This window comes from Solanum tuberosum, unplaced genomic scaffold (assembly GCF_000226075.1).
Source record: "Solanum tuberosum cultivar DM 1-3 516 R44 unplaced genomic scaffold, SolTub_3.0 scf00056, whole genome shotgun sequence".
In the NCBI taxonomy this organism is placed as follows: Eukaryota; Viridiplantae; Streptophyta; class Magnoliopsida; order Solanales; family Solanaceae; genus Solanum; species Solanum tuberosum.
Window position 1 is genome coordinate 1,198,891 of NW_006238986.1, and position 1,573 is coordinate 1,200,463.

General features: G+C 30.1%; 1 protein-coding gene across 1 annotated transcript; it reads right to left on the reverse strand.

Annotated features, from left to right (window-relative positions):
* Positions 1 to 361: 361 nt before the first annotated feature.
* On the reverse strand, positions 362 to 1,021 carry LOC107060127 (MADS-box protein AGL24-like). Its single transcript, XM_015307588.1, has one exon. It carries the CDS (start codon positions 1,019 to 1,021, stop codon positions 362 to 364), a length of 660 nt encoding a protein of 219 aa, XP_015163074.1.
* Positions 1,022 to 1,573: the final 552 nt, after the last annotated feature.

Genomic DNA, 1,573 nt, shown 5'->3' on the forward strand with positions numbered 1-1,573 from the left:
AAGTTTGAGGCTTTTTTTTGATGGATTTGAATAGGATACAATATATAGGGTAGAGATTCCTAAATGTTAACACACATAAAGTATCTTTTGTATCAAATAACATAGGTTGCTAAACTTAAGAGAAATAAAATATATACGGCCAAAAATAAAGATTCAACTTAGTCCAAAATTTTGATAAAAATAACTTATTAACCGAACAATATTAGTTCATTTTTCTAACAAAATAGAATAACATTCATAAATGATTGAAATAAAAAGTACAATAACATGAAAATGGAAAGAAAAATGCAACAAATTAAGACACACACTAAGAAAAAAGAACACAAAGAAACAATGATAGAACATTATAATTATTACATTCTCAATCGAGGTCCTTGGAATGTCCATCATCTTCAACATTGACGTCATTGCCTTCTTTTGGTGCAGGCTCTATACCGCTTCCATCCCCTAATGTAGTTATAGTCTGAATAAACCACGGGTCATTGAATGACTCTTCCATTGGACTTGCTGATAAGGTAATATTTTCTTTGTTGGATGGAGGATTTGGAGGCTGGTTTAGTTCTTTCTTTCTTTCATCAAGTTTAGCCATTTTTGCAGCAAACACCTTTAACAAACCTTTCATTTCTCTAGCATCAAGTTCATCAATACTTTTTCCCTCCACTAGTTGGTTGAAGAGGATTTCCATTTCCTTTGCCTCATTCATTTTCTCTAATTTGCTAATTTGTTCTTCTTTCTTATCAACTTTCTTTTGAAGATAGTCTTCATGTGTGACCAACTTTTCAAGCCTTTTGAACTCAATAAAACTTAAATACCTCGTCAAGACATCCTGAGCCAGACTTGTGGGTTTCCAAGTAATGGGTTGGATTTTTCCTAGCCTAAAAATAATTATAGCGACTTCTACGTCACACAAAATAGAAAGCTCTTCTGCTTTCTTGAACAAACTTGTTTCTCTTCTATCTAAGATGGAGTTTCTCACATTTTCACTGTAGTTCCTAGTATCTCTGAGCCTTTTTGTAGCCATATTGGTTACTCGAACAAAAAAATACTTCTTTTGGAGTAGAATATATAAAACTTGAAGAGATGTGTGGCTTTTATAGTTGTCAAACAAGAATTGTCAATGCAGTCAAATTAAGAACTTTCATAATTTAGGTTCCAAAATTTAAATAATTTGATTAGTGTAATCTGATTTTGAGGAAATTATTAACTTTTTTCCTTAAAAAGATGAAAATTGTTAATATTCAAATTGAAATTGGACAGGTCATATTCCATGATTATTTTTGGAGGTAGAAAACACAATAATTAACTTTTTACATGGGCATATTTGGTAGAAAATGTTTATTGAAAATATGCTTTACAAAAGACGTTAGTATATCCTTAGAAAACATTTTTGCATCAAATTTCAATATTTCTATAGATAAAAACGTTTACGTCAAGCATGACGTAGGAAAATATATGAGTACTTCTGATTAATTATAATATTTTTTTGTTAAAGATTGACAATAATATACCGATTGAAGTTTTTATATATGGGATGAGAATTACTAAAGAAGAATGATCCTTTTTCACAAATAAG